This window comes from Python bivittatus, unplaced genomic scaffold, assembly GCF_059951505.1.
Source record: "Python bivittatus isolate LINGU-HERP-01145 unplaced genomic scaffold, Pbiv_v1 ctg000700_np1212, whole genome shotgun sequence".
NCBI lineage: Eukaryota > Metazoa > Chordata > Lepidosauria > Squamata > Pythonidae > Python > Python bivittatus.
The window spans coordinates 15,245,052-15,264,114 of record NW_028277098.1 but is presented as its reverse complement, the minus strand read 5'-3'; the positions used below and the strand labels follow the sequence as shown (position 1 = coordinate 15,264,114).

The window sequence follows — 19,063 nt, the reverse complement described above, 5'->3', positions numbered from 1 at the left end:
AAATTTCCAGAAACCCTAAAAATGGAAAAACTACCACACAATCTCATAATCCAGCCCTCAGTTTAACAGCCCCTGAGTGAATTCATCTGTCTCTTTCTCCCACCTTTACATGGTAACAGACTTTTGTGGCTATCAGTGTAAAAGACAACGTCAAATTAAGACTTTCAGGAGCAGCATGGGTCCCAAATGATGGGAACGCCACCTTTTACATTTGCTTAAAGTCTTGCTCAATTCCTTTCATGGCTATTTATCTCTGTGGTTCATGCTTCCTTTCAGGTGACCCCACCGATGTCCCTTCTTTTCCTTACTCTTGGAATTCCATCCCTTTTCTAAACACTGAAGATGCACTCATATTCTCTTTGCTTTTGTATTTCTTCATAAATTAAATACTATTTTAAATATACTTTTTTGGTGCCACATTGTGTCTTGGAGGTCGCAATTTAGTAACATGCCCTTGAAAACTGATTACTTGCTGCTGGTCTGGAACTGTCCTTGGGCAAGAATTTGAGCATATATATAAAGTACAAAGACATACACACAGACACACACACAGAGGGAGTCTTACTGCCTCTAGAAGTTGGGCTGCATAAGAATTTCCCCTCTGAATTCTGAGAAACTTCATAAAAACTCAGAGTGGGCTTAGCTTCTTCTTTCTTCTTCTTCCAACTAGGTCTGCACCTGGGAAGACTCAAGAACAAAAGCTATTTATGTCTGAGTTTCCTTCCGTATTTAATCTCAGGGAGATAGTTCTGTTTGCTCAGAGATTTAGAGAACTGGCCTTTTTGGGTTTCCTTACTAGAAATCTAAGATATATGCTTCACTATATTCAGCCTCACTTTTTCTTAAAATTGAGAACTTGGCTCTTAATACCACTTTCCCCCAATGTTTTTGGTGCTTTCATTCATTGTTCATTTCCCTGTTCATTCTTTCATAGTTTTTTCCCCTGTTGCTTGGTACCAAGTCAGCATAATTGATCCTCTTGTAACTTCCCACATCCTCTGAAAAAGACAATTGTTGGAAAGTCACGTCTAGGCTTTGCTGAAGTGACCATGCCTGAAAGAGTTTCTCCCTATTATTACAACTTTAAATCTCTTTGAAAGACTTGCAGATTTAATCCACATATTTTTAATTTTGGCTGGTGGAGGGGGGAAATGAATAGCAGATACCAATAATAGACACTAAGGTTTACTCTTTTTTTTTTTACAGTTATAACAGGTATATTCCTTGGATATCTGAGATTTATTTATTTATTTATTTATTTATTTATTTATTTATTTGTATAGCCGCCCATGTCACACAAAGTGACTCTGGCCAGTGTACAACAATTAAAAAAAGTAAATACATAAAAAGAATTACAAATAAAAAAAATATAAAAGCACATAAAACAGGAGAGGATAAAATTAATAAGGGAGCCACCACAAAATCTCCCTGGTCCCCTGGGACCCCCAGGCCTGATCACATAGCGAGGTCTTGAGGGACTTATGGAATATTAAGAGGGATGGAGCTAATCTCACTTCTAGAGGGAGAAGATTCCACAAGGTGGGTGCCATGGCAGAGAAGGCCCACCTCCTGAGACCTGCCAAATGTAATTCCCTGGCAGACGGGAGCCGCAGCATGCCTTCTCTGCCGGATCTGAAGGGATGGGCAGATGTAATCAGGGAGAGGCGGTTCATGCTATGAAGGGCTTTAAAGATAAAAATCAGCACCTTGAATTGGACCTGGAAGTAAACTGGCCACCAATACAGCTTGTGGAGCAGAGGTGTAACAAGTACCAGCCTAGGGGTACATATAACTGCCCGCCCCCCTGCATTTTGAACCAGATGAAGCTTCCGGATACTCTTCAAGGGCAGCCCCATGTACAGCGCATTACAGAAATCCAAACAGGAGGTGACTAGGGCATGAGTGACAGTGAGTAGTATTAATAAAATGGGGGAGGAGATGTTCCTTGGTGTGTAAACTGGAATCTTCCGCCATAATTGATTCCAATATATTATTAGTATAATAATGGAAGAGATAAGATTCCTTGCCAGTGTTTAATAAATCTCTAAATCCAGTACATCTTAGCTTATTAATAAAGTATTAATAAAATAAATGATATTGATATTAATGATTAATGACAGTGATATTCAGATATATGCCTATGGGACTTTGAGTAAACACTCAAAATAAGAGTGATATTTTCTGTTTTCTAGAAAATGTTCAGACTTGTCAGGCACCACCCAGCATTTTACATGGCATGGTTATTGGTGAGCTCAAGCAAGTATATCAGCATGGTGATACATTGGAAGTTCAGTGTGACATCTCATTTGCACCTTATGGATCAAAATTCATAGAGTGTGTAGATGGTGAATGGGCACCCTTACCGTCATGCACAGGTAAGCTGACAGGTGTGTTCACAAGAAAAAATAGGAGCAGACAGGCTTCTATATGTAACAGGGCAGTTTCTATTCTTGTATTTAGCTGGAGTAGAGTGGGGGAGATGTTCCTTGGTGTGTAAACTGGAATCTTCCGCCATAATTAATTCCAATATATTAGTAGTATAATAATTGAAGAGATAAGATTCCTTGCCGGTGTTTAATAAATCTCTAAATCCAGTACATCTTAGCAGGCTCAGGACACTAATAAAATTATAGAAGAATTACATTATTCTGATTAATCGTAATAATCTCATAAATTGATTTCTGAGTTCAGTGCTAGTATTTGAGTCCTTGATACCTGCAACATGAAATAAAAATTGAGGAATGCCATTCTCCTTGCGGTTTTTTCCATTGCTATGTCAGTATAAAGGGTAGAACAATGCATTGCTAGAGATGGCCTGATATGCTGAAAATTGAGAAGGAGTATTGAAAGTTAAATGAGTGTGGGCTTAATGTAGCTAGCTGGTTTATCAACTCCTGTTAAAACTATCTTTATAAGTCTTGAGAGTTCAAAGTTACAAATTAAATAAAAACTTGACAAATTGATTATTCCAAATGACTCAAATAATTAGCAATAAAATTATGTACGTCATGATAATATAGGACAAACTGAGGGTTAGCTGCAATGCAAAAGTCAAAGTATGTTTGCCAATTACACATATCTCATTTAATCAGTTTTTTCTGTAATAGATATTAAAAGCCTGTAGCAAAAATGAGAAAAAAACCTTGATGATGATGATGATTTTATTAATGGAATTACCGTAGGAATACAAAACGGGGGGATAGATAGTTTGGAAGAAGCTAAAGAATTAATACTTTTATCCAATAATACCTTTTTCCTCTGCTTTCCACAGAGGAAGTAAAAACGTGTGGACCACCTCCAGAAATTACCAAGGGGATTGCTCTCAGTTTTAAGTCATCATCCACATACCAGCATGGTGAAACTGTGGAATACCTATGCCAACCACGTTCTGCCATTTTTGGGACCAACCCAGCCAAGTGTCTTCATGGGCAGTGGGAAGTACCATCATGTCTTGGTAAGCTAGAGTGTTATGGGTAAACCTACCGAAATGAATTTTAGGCCTGTCTTGGAATACATCAGTATTTATTATTACCATGATTGCTGAGAAGTGTGATTCAGTGGGGAAAAATAACTGGAGCTGATGCAAGGAGATCCAGGTTATACTGAACTGGTTTATGCCAGCCTGGGCCATGGGCACATTATGTTTCCAGTTTGGCCCCTATTTAAAATGGGAGTCCTCAAAGATAAAGGGGGAAGATACATAGAACACAGTCAGCTACCCCTTTTGAGAAATATGTAGGGCATATGAATGAAAATTGTGAGACACACCTAAGATCCTTTCAAACTGACTAATGCTTTTTATCCCCAGTTTGTAGCTAGCAGTATTTATTAAACAGTACTAGTACTAGTTTTACTTATTTTGCACTTATGACTAAGCTCAGTATTGAGATGGAACAAACCAATTAATTCAATAATATATTCCAATCAATTATAACATAAGGAACCTCTAAACTAAAAGCTCCATAATATATAATATTACAAGTAAGTAATAAGTGTATTGTTCTGACTGCAGGTCATAAGAACACATAGTAGCATTAATCTCTCTACATTCCAAATGACAAATCCATATTTATTTTAAGACATTTTCACAGGGCCCATGAAAAAGAAGCATTTTAAGTACTTTTTAAGTGATCCAATCCCAGGCATAATCTTGGTGGGAATCTATTCCAGTGGAACAGCGTCAGGTGATAAAAGCATGATGTGGCTCTTCTAGTACATGATAGAATGAAATGTCCCTGGTGTGGCTACTGGTTCAAGTTCACAGGTACCTGAGCCAACAGCAGGTCTTTCGAATAATCGGGTAGGCCCATATGCAGGGCATGATGTACTGACCCCATCAATTCATATGGTTATCATTCTCAAATTCCCAACCAGTGTAACAACTGGCAGTAAAAAGAGATAGGGGCAAAATAAGGAAGGTTCAGAATAGTACAAACAACAGCATTCTGGACACAAATCAAAGGGCAGAGTGAGGTCTTAGGTAACCCAGCCAACAAACTGCTGTGATAGTCCAGGGACTGAACCAAGACCCTGACCGTCTCAGTAGTGAGGAACTGACATATTCTATAGACTTTATAAAAAAATGGAAACTCTCTTTGCTTTTTAAGTGATCCAATCCCAAGCATAATCTTGGTAGGAATCTATTCCAGTGGAACAGCATCAGCTTTCGAATAATCGGGTAGGCCCATATGCAGGGCATGATGTACTGACCCCATCAATTCATATGATTATCATTCTCAAATTCCCAACCAATGTAACAACTGGCAGTAAAAAGAGATAGGGGCAAAATAAGGAAGGTTCAGAATAGTACAAACAACAGCATTCTGGACACAAAAAACGTCAGCGTTTTTTATCACCTGATGCTGTTCCATTGGAATAGATTCCCACCAAGATTATGCTTGGGATTGGATCACTTAAAAAGCAAAGAGAGTTTCCATTTTTTCATTGAATGGTTTAAAGACAGTCTATCATAGATTTGGACTCCTATGTTCCCCACTGTTGGGGAGATCTATAACTGGCAGCCTGGATATTTAGAGTAGAAATAGAAAGGAGAGGGATAAGATTGTCAGGGTGAACACAATCGTCTCTGCCTTATCCATATGCAGTTTAGGTTGAGGAGCACATCAAATCTAAAATCTTACCTAGGAAGTTGGAAAGAGATGTCTACAATCTGTCATCCAGAGTAGGGACAGATGAATAAACCAGAAATTCATGAGCATGTATGTGGTAGATGAACTTGGAATATGAAGTCAGATAGCCTAGAGGAAGTATAAGGGATTTATTATATAAATAAAGAGAAGAACAATAGATTTATTACATAAATACTTATATAATAATATTTGAATCGTTAGTTAATCCACGAAAATGTAGACGTCCATGGAATACAATTTTTGAACCAGCCGTTCTACTTTCAAAGCAGTTTAAGACCAACTCATCTGCAACCTACCGCTGTGGTGCCAATCTACATGAAACAAAATGCGTTGATGGATTATGGGTTCCCGAACCACTATGTAAAGGTATCATTTGCATGCTATGTACAAGTTCATGGTTTCTTCAGTAGGATGACATTAATCATCACCAAAAGGAAAAGTGGGACACACCTCAGGAGTGTCTTCCTACATAATATCTTTTGATAGCACACAGTTTCTTCTGAAAAGCCCCATTAGGAACCCATGGGCTCTGCATGCTTTCTCTAATCTGATGTTTAATGGAACAGTATGATATGTCATTAAACAAAGACAATTTTGCCATGTGGAAAAAATCAATCCCACTGGAACAAAATCAGCATTTAGCTTTATGGTCACTAGGTTCTTCTTTAGCACATATTTTCTGTCTTTCACTGTAAGAGCTCCAGCCCTGGGATCAACTCAATTGTGATTCACAAATTACGGCCTCAACTGGACAGCATACACCTCCCTCCATGGGCAACAATCTAGGTTTAGTGATAACATTTCATGTGTGACATTTGTAAAACTTATTAGCTTTGAATCTTCATGTCTTGGACAGCTATATAATTGTGTTCAGAACAAGAAGCGTACAAATCCAGTGTGGACTGCACAATCAATTCACTTTTGACTCTTAGTACTTTCATGGACACATCCATGCAGTTTTCCTGGCACATTACAAAATCTCAGTGGAACAGGTTTCTGAACTTCTGCCACTTCAGTGGAACTGTCAAACAAAGAGGACTGTTGAACTAATATGTTACTCCCAGTTCATTTGAAAAAAACTTCATTAAGGGAAAAAAGTAACTTGTTTCTATTTATTTATTCATATGTGAGGAGTACATATATTTGGTTCTTGCCCAAATGTCACAGTTTACAGTACATTTTAAAAATACATCCATCCATAAGAGATATATTACAATAGCATTTCAAATAAAATATGAACCATTTTAAATGTTAAGATTACAAGTCATGTCTTAATTCTTTTCCAAAATTCTGAAAAACCGGGAGGGAGCCTATCTGCATTTGGGCCAATTAAAGCTTATGGGTTCATTCCAAAGTAGGTGGGTCCGCAGAGTCCAATGCCTGTGATGTCCAAAATTACTTCCCAAGCGTCACTTGGGGACATCACCAGTCAAGGAAGATGAGAACCATCACAAAGAGTTTATCCAAGCCTCAGTTGCCAGAGAGACAAGAATGTCATAGTCAAATGTATGGAAAGCCACCAAAATTTGAAGGGAGCCAAAGAGACTACTTGCCAGCTCTACCACCCAGTCATTTACCAACCAGCTGAAGCAAATTTCTTCCTATATTCCAGACTAAAATAAGCCCTGATAATTGTATCATCCAAATATAGTTAGAATCTCACTGTGACCAAGAAATTCTCAGTAGCTGTTGCCAAGAAACAAATTTGGCACTGAAGACCTGCTAAGAAAATATTCAGGATTTGTCCTCATTGGGTGGAATAGAAATGAGATACTACTGAGTAGCTTTATTCAAAGATTTACAAGCTATAAAGTGTTCTATTCATGAAGAATTCTGTCTTGAAATCTATTGACAATCCTGCAACAGTATAACTGAGTTCTTTGTTTTGGTTGTGGGTTTACAGCTGATTTTGATCCTTTTTATTGTTTACAATTATCTTGGACAGAGGTTCGCAAAGTGTGAGTCTGCCCCCCCCCAACCCCCAGGAGTAATGAGCAACTCTGAAGGGGTGTTAAAAAAAATGCCTGATCAGACTTACGCAGTCAAGGCTGGACCATATTAAGACTCACTCTGAGCTTTGTTCCCCACTTTTCCTGCACAAATCCACTGTGGGTAGTTGTACCACAAAATCTGAGGATCCCAGTGAGGAATGTGTTAACATTTAATTATCAAAACTAAGTTGCATATTTATTTCTAGCCTAACCCTAAGCTCAGTGAAATCATTAGTTCCATACATGACTGCTTAACTGATTAAGTGCCCTCAAGGCATTTTCGACTCCTAGCGACTACATAGATAGATTTTTTCCATGACAATCTATCCCCACCCTGTATGGTATTATCAGCGCTCTCAAAGGTGCACTCATCACCATTGTAACTGAGTCCATCCACCTTGCTGCTGGTTGTTCTTTCCTTCTCTTTCCTTCCACCTTTCCCTGCAGTTCCCTCCTTCTCCAGAGAGTTGGGCCTTTGTATAATGTGTCCGAAGTAGGATAATTTGAACTTGGTCATTTCTGCCTTGAATGAGAGATCTCAGCTGACTTGCTCAATGATCCATCGGTTTGTTTTCCTGGCTGTGCATGGTATTCTCAGGAGTCTTCTCCAACACCAAAGCTCAAAGTTTCGATACTCTTCCTATCTTGCTTCTTTAAAGTCCAACTTTCACTTCTATAGAGTGTCACGGGAAATACCATGGCTTGCACGATTCTTTTTTTTTAATTCTTTTTTTTTATTAAAGAAGTTTTTTTGCAAAGTAAAAACAATGCCAATTTAAATAAAAAAGAAAGTGAATAAAAGGAAAAGAAAAGTGATAAGTAAATAGGAAAGAAATGAAAAGAAAAAAGAGAAAAAAAGAAAGAGAAAAAGAAAAAAGATATAAAGGAGTGGCTTCCAATTTTCTTTACAGCAATTATAAATGCATTTATATTTTATCTTCTCTCTCTAAGGTTACATCATGGGTCCCTTCTTCCTTTCTAATCATCAAACACATAAATCAAAATTTCATTTTTTCTGTTGTCAGCAAAAACTCCATAAAGAGTTTCCAGTCACTGGCAAACATAGTTATTGTCTTTTCTCTAATCAAACAAGTCAGTTTTGCCATCTTTATCAACCATTCCTCTACTGTGGGTCTTTCAGAGTCTTTCCATCTTTGTGCATATAATGATGTTGCTGCAGTACATGTACAAAAACAATCATCTGTAAGTCTTTTCTAGTTCTCTGTCCCTTATTTTTTAATTAAGTAATTAATTAATTTATTAAATTTGTATGCCACTCATCTCAACGGGTGACTCTGGGAGGCTCACCCTTAGTCCCAGCAAGAAAGGTTCTGGTTTCAGTTGAATATTAATCTTTAAAATTCTTTGTATCACTGTGTGCATTTGAACCCAAAATTTTGTAGCTTTTTTACAAATCCATCAAGCATGATAAAATGACCCTTCATGTTTTCCACATTTCCAAGATAGATTTGAAGTACCTTTATACATTCTAGAAATTTTTTCTGGGGCCATATACTAATGGTACATCATTCTGTAAAAATTAAAGAGAATTTTTACAGAATGAGAATTTCAGTCCTTCCAGCCACCTTTTTTCCCACTGATCCATCTGTTCTTAGTCCATTTTATCATATATTCTTTAACTTGTTTTTCTTCCATTTCAAATTTCAGTAAAACCTTATACATTTTAGCAGTTCCATGTTCGTCATTTGCACATAATTCAGTTTCAAATTCTGTCTTATGTTGTTCAATTCCAAATGTTCTTTTGTGTAATTTAAATCTTTCTCTTAGCTGTACATACGAAAACCATTGGAAACTAAATCCCTCTGCAAGCAATTCATCTTTTGACTTCATCTTATATTGTCTGTGTTCTGGTCCTAACAAATCTCAAAATGTCATTTTTCTTTGCCTGTTCTTTCTTTTCTATGAAATGCTTCTTGTGCTGAGATCCACAAAGGCATTTTTTTGGGCACAGCCTGGGTTTATATCTATTCCATATTCTCAGTATGGCACTTCTGACATCATGATTTTTAAACTCTACATCAACCTATGGCTTGCATGATTTTGACCGTTGCAGATATAGTCACATCACAGTATCTGAATATTTTTTCCAAGGCCTTCATGGCTACTCTACCAAGTGCTAGTCTGCAATGTATTTCTTGACTGCTTGTTCCTTTACTGTTGAAGTTCCAGACGTGTTGTTATCCACATAAATATATCATTTCAAGAGATCACTGTATCACAAAGGTAGAGAACTGTTTAGATCATCACAACTACAATTATCTAAGAAGAGTCTGGACCACATCAGGGATCAAACTTGGGAGAAAAACTTTTTAAAAATAGAATTAACAATGTTCAGCCCTAGCTCTAACCCTTGCCCACCTAATCAAGCTCTAATTGTAAGATGTTTTTGTTAAAGAAACCTGCCCTCCACCACCTCAGCTTCCCAATGCCATCAATATCGCTGAGATGAGAATCTACAGGAGCGGAGAAGAAATCAGCTTCAGGTGTGAAGAACATTTCCGTCTTCATGGGCCACAAAAAATAAAGTGTGAAGATGGAAAATGGCAAACACCTCCACGCTGTCTTGGTTTGTATGCTCAGTTTTGCCTTCACTTTAAAGAAACTGGACAGAAACTGTTTGAAAGAAGGTAGAGGAAGCATTCAAAGCGTGGCTTATAGAATTCTTCCCAGCCATTTATCAGCAGTGGCCTCTGGGTGTATGTGTGCACTATCTTCCAAGGGACTAATCAGGTTGCATGCATACTGCATGTGTTGTCTCTGTGTGTGTTGCTGTGAGAGTCGGATTAGGGTTGGTGCATGGGTACTGCCACGCTTTATGTGTGTTTCGACTCTGCCCTGTGTCTGTGTGTTCTGGCAAGCATATATGGATTGCATATGCCCTGCTCTGGATCACATGACCAAGAGGGAGGGGCTTAGGATGGAACAGCTGAAAGCATCTTGAGCCTCTCCCAATTGCCTCTCCCGTAGGGTATTTTTTTTTGGGGGGGGGGATAGGGATTTTGTTTTCTGAATGGTCTGTCATTGAAAGGTAGAGATTTGCTGATAATATTTTATTAGAGAAAAAAGGAGGGTTAGGATGAGACAGTCCACTTAAGATCAAGGATTGGTACTTTAGTACTTGGTAGGAAAATACAGAAGCTAACCGAAGTTGGCTTTATATGCAACTTTTATTGACTTTAAATTAGTTTGATTTGTAGAGTTAGATGGTGCATAAATTGGAGATACCTTTTATTAACCCACTTTTACTAGCGCTCATACAAAAGCTATAGAGTAATACATCTCTGACTGTAACAGGCAACCCGTTAGGTCCGTTAATGTATCCTAGCAAGCCTACCAAGGTATGAAAAAAGGCTGCATGCTGGCTTCCTGCCTGTTCAATATTTGTAAGAATTTCCTTGTGGAACACCTGGATAATTCTGATTCCCATACTCCCATTATGCATGTAAATATGCAGATTAGCATATTTCTGTGGTAGTACATGCTGACAATGTAGTACTGGTGTCAGCTGTTCTAGCTAGGCCAGGTGAGGAAACAGACAACCACAAGAAATCCTAGAACTCAACTTTACTAAGGTAGGCCATAATAACAGGATTTTGAAGGCCTGACTGCCTTTCTCTTTCCCTCCCTCTTATACCAAGATAATTAAGGGGAGGGGGAAAGTTTAAGTCTCTTTTTCACACAGTCTTGTTTTCCCAGACTCAACTCATGATTTGCTGTCTTCTCCAAAATTATCTCTGTGCCTCTCCACAATATGAGAACATTACTAAATCAATTACAGTTTGTTGTTTTAGTTATCCTGTTATAGGCTGAGCTGGAAATGATATAGACATGACTTTAAAGATTATGTGTCATATGGAATGGCTATTTGCCTGCTGAATGTTCATGCCTAAATGAAGCTACTCTCTTTTTATTTTTCTATTCATTTTCTATTCATTTACTTTTTCCCTTCACCTCTTCTCTATCCAGTTTTTTTTATCATTTTTCCCTTTTGTTCATCTTACTTGCCACTCCAGTACAAGTAGCCCTGGTTTAGTGACTGCCTCATTTAGCAACCATCTGCAGTTACAACAGTGATGAAAAAGTAACTTTGCGACCAATCCTCACATTTATGACCTTTGCAGGTCTGTAAAGCAAAGAAAAACTGAAGTAATATCATAAACACAGTCATGGTTTCACTTAACAACTACCTCACTTAACAACCAAGTTGCTGGTCCCAATTGTGGTTGCTAAATGTGGAGTACCAGTATGCTTATTTCTTCTGTTGTGCAAATATGGTTTCCATGTGTGTTTCTCTGTAAGAATAGTTAATATTCATTGAAAGAGAATCAATTAATTTGATCATGTGGTAACTTATTTTACAGGCAATGATTTTTTATCAGAAATTACTAATGGGGGGGGGTATCCCAAAAGTCGTAGTACAGTTTGAACTTTAATAAATTCAGAAGTATACAAGCTATATAATTTCAAAAACATTATTTGAAACTTTATTTAAATTTCCTTTTATATTCATTCATTCATTCATTCATTCATTCATTCATTCATTCATTCATTCATATATCACATTTATGTAGCAGCCCATCTCAAACAAAGCTGGGTGGCATACAATTAAAATAAAATAAGTGAATAAAAACAGGCATTATAAAAGATAAAAGTTATTATTAAAATCAAAACTTTATCACAAATGTTAAAAAAAATTAGATTTTAAAATATCCAAACTGCACAGAGAGAACAGAATATCAATTACAGTGGAGTCATCTAAGAATATTCCCAGTTCCCAAAGACCCCCAGGCCTGGTGACACAACCAGGTCTTGAAGGACTTCCTAAATGAGACCAGGGAAGGGGTGAGCCTCACTTCAGGATGGAGAATATTCCACAAGGTGGGAACCGTGGCAGAGAAAGCCTGCCTCCTGGGATCTACCAAATGCAAGTCCTTGGCCGATGGAATGCGTAGCATGCCTTCCCTGACGGATCTAATGGCTGATGTGATTGGGAAGAGGCGGTCCCTCAGATAACCCAGCCCAATGCCATGAAGAGCTTTAAAGGTCAAAACCAGCATCTTGAATTGGACCTGGAAGCAAGCCGGCAGCCAATGCAACTCCCAAAGTAGAGGTGTAATATGTGCTCTTCTAGGAGCACACATAACTGCTCGTGCCACCACATTCTGCACCAGTTCAAGCTTTCAGATACTCTTCAAGGGCAGCCCCATGTAGAGTGCATTACAGTAGTCCAATCTGGAGGTGACTAGGGCATGAGTGACTGTGAGCAGAGCCTCCCAATCCAAAACTTATTTAGTTTTGTGATTTTGGAATAATACATTTTTAATTTTTTGTTTCAGTCCTGCTGATAGAAGATGGCAAACTTTGAAGAAAAAAATCAACTGTGTTCTCTGGTTAGCTGAACTCAAATCCACAACAGCATTAAGAAGAAAATTGGCTTCCTGTTATAAGAAGGAGGGTTCCCACAGAAATTTAATTTACAACTGGATGAAAAAAATTCAAGGAAATTGGCTCCGTTCATGACAAATCTAGATTTGGGAAACGTTGAGCAAGTGAAGACCATGTGGCTGAAATTCAAACAATGAAATTCCATAAGAAACCTTCAAGTATACAACTGTTCAAATGTACAAGATGAAGATTATGATGCAAGGTTACGCAGTTCATTTTTTCTTCAATGTTTGCCAACAAATGTTCTTCAACAAAAATATACACACACACATACATATTGTATATAGACGAACAAGTGAATCACGTGCACATATTCAAAGAACGGAAAATCTCTAGGATTGTAACAGATGAACACATGGGAAATTGCACAGATTTTTTTTTTTTTAAGGAACCAGAAGACTTTCAGAATCAACATTGTACAACACTGTAAATTTCTCTTGAATCCATTGTTAACAACTAGAATCTTATTACAGGATTCTTCAAATAGTCCCTGGATCTACATACTTATTATTAAAAAGCTAATGGTAAAATTCAGACATCCCTGCAAAGATATCCCATTTTTGCCAGGGCAACTGCTATTCATTTCTTCACAGGTCTGACTGAGATACTAAGAACATGCTGCTATAGTTGAAACAGGTATGACCGTTGTCTGCCCTCGAGTTAAACAACCTGAATGACATTGTTTCTTTTTCAGACAATGAATTCTTATTTTTTTTTCCAATGTAGTTCCTTATTGTCCTGATGGACAAAATTGAATAAGCTTATAAATATGTGCACGTGTGTGTATGCGTATGTGTGTGCATGCACGTGTGCATAGATACACTAGAATATTTGTAATTATGATAGGTGTTGCTCAATATTTCTGCATGTAATGTAGATCTTGGGGAAACTTGTGGACGCCCACCTCCTCTGGACAACGGAGACATCTTAGAGATAGCCAAGGTGCAATATCTCTCAGGCGAAAGTGTGACTTATCAATGCCAAAGTTACCACAGAATGGAAGGATCTCCAAAAGTGACTTGTGAAAATGGCCATTGGATGGAAAAACCAAGATGCATAGGTATAAGTAACTCCTACAATTCTGTATCTATTTATTCTGTATAGACAAATATTGTACTACCAGAAATGTATAAATTTTATGATGGCACAGCTGTTGTGTCAGTATCATATTGTCAGTAGCTATTTTTACAGCCTTAAAGGGAGCTGGTAGCTGCTGCATCATGAACAAACAGGGATTATTCCTATTAGGTTGGGCATGAAATTAGAAAAGAAATATGGGAAATTAATATTGCATATGGTAACTGTGGCAAGATTATCGCATGCAAAAAATTGGAAAACGAATGAAATACCTACACTGGAAGACTGGATTATAAAATTAACTGAATTTGCAGAAATAGCAAAGCTCACCAGTATGGTCAGACAAAAAATGACCAGATCTTTTTTGAAAGACTGGAAACCTTATAAGGACTTTTTGTTGAAAGAAGAAAAGATAGAATTGATGATTTCTGGATTTGGGGATTAAAAAGGGCCAAAGAGGATGGGGAAAAGAATATGATAATTACTTGATAGAAAGAAGGGCAGAATGTATGTTTTCTTCTCTTTTCATTCCTTTTCATTCCTTTTTTTCCTTTTCTTACTTTTTTGGGGGGTATACTGTATTGAAACATTATAATTAAAATATATTTTAAAAATGAACAAGGATAAGGAAACTATTGCAGTCAAAAGATTTTGGATGCCTCATAATGAAGGAGAACTGTACAAGATATTTTACCATATCCACATCTTTTCCTCATTTTACAAAACTATCTTGTGGAATTCTTTGTCTCCCAAAGCTGCAGTTCACCTTGAGTCACCTTTTTATCAGTGACCTGATTGAAAAGAATTATCAACATTCAGACTTTAGGTTATTAAATAAAACAACATCTTACTACAAGCTCTGCAGTCTATACTTTGTCCCTTTTTTGGTTTCCCAGCTGAGAACATAGGGTACCCTCCTTCCTTCCTTCCTTCCTTCCTTCCTTCCTTCCTTCCTTCCTTCCTTCCTTCCTTCCTTCCTTCCTTCCTTCCTTCCTTCCTTCCTCCCTCCCTCCCTCCCTCCCTCCCTCCCTCCTTTCATTCCCTGAATAGCCAATTTCTATGACTGGATGCCTATCAGTTGGGAACTGTAAAGACTCATAAATTTGAGGGACATTTCTACTTGCTTGAAAGATTCTTGGTATGTGCAGAAATATGTTTTTAAATCAACAGAATTTGTAAAAACCCCAGTTGTTCAACAAACTTGTAGGTATTTTTGAAGTTAATAATAGTTAAATCTATAAAGAGCAGCAATGCTTACTTACAGATATTGTAAGTAAGAATGGTAGGCTATAGTACATGTTTTGGCCCATTCAAGTGTACCCTGATTGGCCCATGTTGAAGGGATAAAAAAAGAAGTGACATCATAGCAACAGTTGACTTGGTCTTTGTGCAGTTCAGACTTTCCACTTCAACATGATAGAAGAAGAAGGGGAGTAAAAAATGTGCATTCCATCTGCCTTCTACACTTACAGTATTGCCATGCTTAAAGGAAGTTGACATGAGTTAGCAGTGTAGCTGGCTAGTTGAGAGAGAAAAAGAAAAATGCGATGGGGAGGGGGTGATAAGAAAGAAATTTGATTTGCTGAAATCTCTAACAGCCTTTACCCTATTGCAACAGAGACTTTTCATATCTAAACTTTAATTTCTTTATCAAAGGAATTCTTCAGGGTAAAATTAATCTTCTAAATATCTTACTTGTGCCCTTCTGCAGTTCCTTGTACAGCAAGTGAAGAAGATATGATATATCACAATATACAGCTGAGATGGAGGCAATCTGCAAAACTATATATAGCGAATGGAGATGCAGCTGAATTTCAGTGTAAAGGAGGCTATCAGCCACATCCAAATTCCAGACCATTTAGAGTTACTTGCACAGAGGGGAAATTTCAGTATCCACATTGCACTAAAGTACGTATATTGTCAGAAAAATACTTTAATTCACCAATACTAACATTTCTTTCTTTTTTTCCCTCAAGCATGTAAAGAGATGTGTGCCTTAAAATAAGAAATTGCTGCTTGTGTCGTGATATATATATATTTATTCTCAGATCAGAAAAACATCTTGCATCTTAACCTACAACATCAAACTAACTTTTCAAAGTCATGATTTTCATTCATGCCTTCTCTTTGGGTTCTTACTTTATCCTTCTCCATTCCACTCTAATCCTTATCCTTCCTTATTTTCTTCTCATTTTCATAAGCAGAATAGGGAGAAAAAACCTTCTGGTTTTTAGATATCTTCCAGTTTTCATTGCTGCCTAGAAAGTTGCCTTTCTTTTTCCCACTCTGGATAGAATCACTCATTTAGAAAGCTGAATGGTGAGTGATTTATGCCCAGACTCATTCCTTAAATAACGTGGATATAAGAATATTTCAGTGATAAGCCTCATAAAGTGAAGAAGATGACTCCTTCTCCATCATTTTGAACCAAGAGTTCACTTTCAGATAACGGAAGAGAGAAAAGATGGATGACCTCATGCACTGTTTTTGTATACAGCTACTCCTCATTTAGTGACCAAAATTGGGACTGGTAACTTGGTTGTTAAGTGAAGTGATCACTAAGTGAAACTGCAACTGTGCTTATGATCTTTTTCCAGCTTTCCTTTGCTTTACAGACCTGCAAAGGTTGTAAATGTGAAGATTGGTTGTAAAATTACATTTCATCATTGTTGTAACTGCAAATGGTCACTAAATGAGGCAGTTGCTAAATAAGGACTACCTATATTATATGGGTATCGGTGGGGTGAAAAGCACCTGAAATATTTCAAAGACCCAAAAAGAAGTCTGTGGATTCTAAGCCAACCTGACCTTCTGCAATTGTTCTAAACCAGGGAAATCCTTAGGGATCCCATGACCAAAATAAGTTTCCTTTCATTCAGAGCAATGGGGGGAAGGAAGTGTATATGTCTGTGTATTTAAAAACAATTAGGAATGGGGCAGAGAGATACAAAGGGCTGCCCTCATTTCATCTCTTCTGGTCTGTTGTTGAATCCTGGCAGATTCCAAGACCAGGAAATTCCTCTGTCCTAGGACTGAAATGAGTGGAAACTCTTAATTTATCCCTGTGGTTAAATCTCACTGATTTCAATGGCCTCAGTGCAACAAATTTAGTCAGGTACAGCCTGAAATGTTCAGTATAAAGTAAGTACAGAGTAATTATTGGGTTGGATCCAATAGTCCATTGCAATCAAAAGAATTTCAGTTAGTGATGACTCATCTAATTTGTCCAATTGACTTCAGAGTCAACTTCCTTTTAGGCAATTATAGGATCCAGATTAAAGCAAAACTACAGTGATGCATGTAGATTTGTGTCTCTTCATTTAGAGACACTAATCTACATGTATCACTTGAAGAGACCCCAGAAGATATTTCATAAGAAAAAGAAGAGGAGAGGAGAGGAGAGGAGAGGAGAGGAGAGGAGAGGAGAGGAGAGGAGAGGAGAGGAGAGGAGAAAGAATACTTCTTTAGAAAACTAGATACTCTCAATGCAAATAAAATGCACTGACAATTTGTGGATATTCATCTGGATCAAATAAGTTCTTGTTGATTTGGCACCTTACGAGTATGATACAAATCAGAAATTCTTGTATGATATACAGTATCTTGTATTCAATATTATATTAATACAAAGAGTATTACCAAAAATACCAGTCTGTGGTATTTTGTATCTTTTTTTGTGTAATAGGCATTTATCTGAACTTTTTTCTTTTATAACAAATAAGGAAGCAGTGGCCTTCTAAATGTTGCTGGACTACAGCTCCCAGTACCCTTCGCCCTGGCTGGATTTGCTGGAGATAATGGAATTTCATTTATTCATTATATTCATTGGTTTAACATATTGAGCAACTGACCTTTCATAGTTGCATTGCCCATGTGTAGAACCAGTTTAATCCTGCAAAATTATCAAAGTTGCATTCTGCTAAAGATCAAGATTTAAAAACAGTTACATAAAATAAGCACCGATAGAAATTTATTTTTTATTATTCTCATTGTATTTTATAGGTCTAAGGAAATGAATAACAGGACACATATGGCAGCCTTTTAAAACCAGAATATGGATGTCAATAATCCTGAATCATCCTCCTCAATACCACCATATGAAGCTGGATTTTGTTTGTTTGAAAAATTTATTTTACCTGCAGCCATTCACAATAGATCACAATCTAAAAGTCTAATTTATAAAGGCCAAATTTTATCATTTGTTATCATTGGTAAAATGATAGCACAGTTATAAACAAATCTATAGATCATCTTTAAGTCTGTTTATACACACACGTATGCATCTGGAGTCAAGAATGTAGAACTTTTCCATATACATTTTTAGCCAAAACATTTTATTAATGAAAATTATCAATCAGCAGCCTTCTTAAAGCAGTTCAAAATTGATCACTGAAATAGATATTTTTAGCATGAAGAAATGCTGAGTTCACTAAAATAAAAATAAAAACTGATCTGCAAAAATGGTCTTTATCTGCAATATATTTTCAAAAGATACAAAGGTGTACAAATTACATTGATCCAATTCAAGGCCCAGTCCACATTTCAGAAACATCTTGATCCTGTGAAGATAATGGAACTTGCAGAGACAGCTAAGTTGACTTCCTTGACTAGAGAAAAGACAATATCTATATTTATGGCTGATTGGAAACCACTTATAGACTTTTTGCATGAAACAGAAAAAAATGCAATTATGACTTGTGGTTTTGATGATTAGAAAAAAATTAGACAATAGAAAAAAGTGAGGTTTTTTTGTAATCATAGAGTAAGAAAGAACTTTGTAATCATTGAATTTGCTGCAAAGGAAATTGGAAGCTTTTTCTATTTCTTTTTATCTTTCTTTCTGATTTCATCTTTTTTGTCTTCTTTTCTCTCTCTTTTCTCTTTCTTTGTTTTCTTTATTCTGTATTAGTGTTCGTTTTTATGTTCTCGCTAAAACTTTCAATAAAATTTATACAAAAAAAAAGAAGAAATAAATAAACATCTTGATCCTGCCTGAATTGTTCTACATATAATCTATTCTGACTTGATGCTCAGAACCAGTGAAAGATTTAGCAGAACAGAAGTTCCAAGTCTAGCAATGTACAGGTGTAAGTTTTTTGGTTTTCCGCTGTACGGGAATACACTGATAAACAATAAGGGATGAAGCAAAGCTCGTAAGCTGGTGCAGGGCTCTTCAATCTATCTTCCTTCTAAAACTTTTTTTTTTTTTTAAGGAGCCCATATTATTATTTGGAACAGAATAAAATTCAGTGTGAAATGGAGGGAACTTCATAAGGATTTTGATGCCCCCCCCCCGCTTCCTAATTGTTAGACAGCTAATTGTTGGAAGACAGAAGTATAATTCTGTTTATATTTCTTATGCTGCTTCAATCATCAGGC

General features: G+C 37.0%; 1 protein-coding gene across 3 annotated transcripts in view; it reads left to right on the top strand.

Moving 5' to 3' along the window:
- Window positions 1–18,658, top strand: part of LOC112542377 (complement factor H-related protein 5-like) — a 35,272-nt gene extending 16,614 nt beyond the window's left edge. For 2 of the 3 annotated variants that reach the window (XM_088153850.1, XM_088153851.1), the window contains 7 exons: window positions 2,193–2,375; window positions 3,272–3,454; window positions 5,352–5,516; window positions 9,558–9,728; window positions 13,485–13,667; window positions 15,396–15,592; window positions 17,687–18,658. In XM_088153850.1, the coding sequence (XP_088009976.1) occupies window positions 2,193–2,375; window positions 3,272–3,454; window positions 5,352–5,516; window positions 9,558–9,728; window positions 13,485–13,667; window positions 15,396–15,592; window positions 17,687–17,692 (1,088 nt within the window). In that variant the 3' untranslated portion in view covers window positions 17,693–18,658. The remainder of the gene's footprint in view (window positions 1–2,192; window positions 2,376–3,271; window positions 3,455–5,351; window positions 5,517–9,557; window positions 9,729–13,484; window positions 13,668–15,395; window positions 15,593–17,686) is intronic. The other variant, XM_088153849.1, reaches the window with a different exon arrangement.
- Window positions 18,659–19,063: the final 405 nt, after the last annotated feature.